This window comes from Phaseolus vulgaris, chromosome 10 (assembly GCF_000499845.2).
Source record: "Phaseolus vulgaris cultivar G19833 chromosome 10, P. vulgaris v2.0, whole genome shotgun sequence".
NCBI classification, from domain to species: domain Eukaryota; kingdom Viridiplantae; phylum Streptophyta; class Magnoliopsida; order Fabales; family Fabaceae; genus Phaseolus; species Phaseolus vulgaris.
This window is the reverse complement of record NC_023750.2, coordinates 6,532,756-6,534,432: the sequence shown is the minus strand read 5'-3', so window position 1 is coordinate 6,534,432 and position 1,677 is coordinate 6,532,756. Positions and strand designations below refer to the sequence as shown.

General features: G+C 52.1%; 1 protein-coding gene across 1 annotated transcript; it reads right to left on the bottom strand.

Moving 5' to 3' along the window:
* Window positions 1-249: 249 nt before the first annotated feature.
* On the bottom strand, window positions 250-1,290 carry LOC137813331 (uncharacterized). The gene is made up of 2 exons (XM_068615491.1): window positions 726-1,290; window positions 250-662 (listed from the first exon to the last, which is right to left on the bottom strand). Exons 1-2 carry the CDS (start codon window positions 1,288-1,290, stop codon window positions 250-252), a joined length of 978 nt encoding a protein of 325 aa, XP_068471592.1.
* Between the last annotated feature and the right edge of the window lie 387 nt (window positions 1,291-1,677).

Here is a 1,677-nt window from a genome sequence, read left to right as displayed (position 1 = left end):
CCATCGTTCGAAAAGTGATAGTTTGATCGAGTTTGAAGCAGTAAGTAAACGGTAGAATCGCTAAGTTAATTTGTTTAAGCGGTTTTTACAAGGAGAAGCAAAGCAAGCAAAGAGACAATATGTAGAAGCGAAGAAGTTATAATAAGAGCAGTATCAGTTCAAGTACATAAGAAGAGGGGAAAAATATTACAAGCAAAGCCTAAAGATTGTACAAAAAGATATCAGGGAATAAGCGGTGGAGGGAGATGACTAATCTTCAGAAGGCACGATCTTCCCATCCACCACTTCGTTACAAATTGATATCATGGAGAGGTCGAGCTCGGGGTACTGGCAGGCGAATTGCTCCAGGGCGGCGTCGAACCCAGCGGCGAGGACTTGGGCGGAGCTTAGTTCGAGCTCTTTGTTTTGTTGTTTGAGCCCCTCGGTTTGCTGTTCCAGCTCGTCAGCTCGTTTCTTCAGTTCTTCAGTTTTCTCACGAGCTTGAACGAGGTCTTCAGCAACCTTTTTGCTTTCCTCCCGCGCCTGGGCCAGCTCTGCAACAGTTCTTTTGTTTTCCTCTCTAGCTTTGGCGAGCTCAGCCACGACGTCATTCCTCTCCTTTTCGACCTTTCCAAGGAGAACCTCCCGATCAACCGACCTTTTCTCAAGGTTCTCTACCTTGGCTGCATCCGCTTTTATTGATGCCTCCAAGTCAGCCACCTTGAGCCGGTAGGGAACCAGCTTACTCTCCAGCTCGATCTTCTCTTGAGCTAGGAGGTGCAGTTTCTGGCGTAGATCGGAGGCCTCCTTGCGTGCAACCCTCAGCTCGGCACTCATGGCGTCTTCCACCCTTGAGTGATCAATCTTCGCCATCATGAGGTTGCAGGACAGCTTTTCCGCCTCGATCCTTATCAGGCGATTATCCTCTTGGAGTGTGGAGATATCATCCTGAAGTTTTTTGCTGGAACTCTCCACAGCTTTTGTTATGATGGAGGGGAGGTCCTCTGCCATCATCTTGAGTTTAGCTGTGAAGGGCCCCCAGATTCCTTTGACCGCGAGGGGAAGGCTTGCAGCCGCTGTTGGTGGAGGGGCTGAAGGGGCCTGATGCTGACTCTCACCACCACCCTCTTGAATTGGTTGTTGAGGTTGGACTTCCTGGCGTGGTGGTGATGTGGGGGACTCGGTAATGAGTATCGGCGAGTTATGAGCGCCTTCATCCCCACCTGGTGTAGCTTCGGCGATTGAGGCAGTTGAAGGAGGACCCTCTCCAGCAGATACGAATGGTGTGGAGGCGCTCGGAGGGTTCTCCATGAAGTTAGGCTCGTTGCCTTCAATCGCAAGAAGTGCAGCTGCCAAAGGTATTGCTTGGACTGGCGGTGTTGGAGCTGGTGGAGAGGGCGGTGTTGGTGTTGGGAGAGCAGGTGGTGAAGGAGGTGCCACCCTTCTCCTTTTGGTAATGAGGCCGTCCTCAGTCGCCTCATCATCTTCATCTTCGTCTTCTTGAACCACTTGAGGAGTTTTCCTCTTTGGTTTCTTTAGGACGAGCTTCTTTCGTTGAGGGGCGGGCAGTGCCTCTAGGGGAGCTGGGCCTTGAGGGGGCGATCTGCCTTGGACAGCGGCGATCTCCACTACCGAGTTTGGTACGGTTTGGGAGCCAGCCGCCAGTTTGTGAGTTCGGGCGAGCGCCCTCAGTTCAGC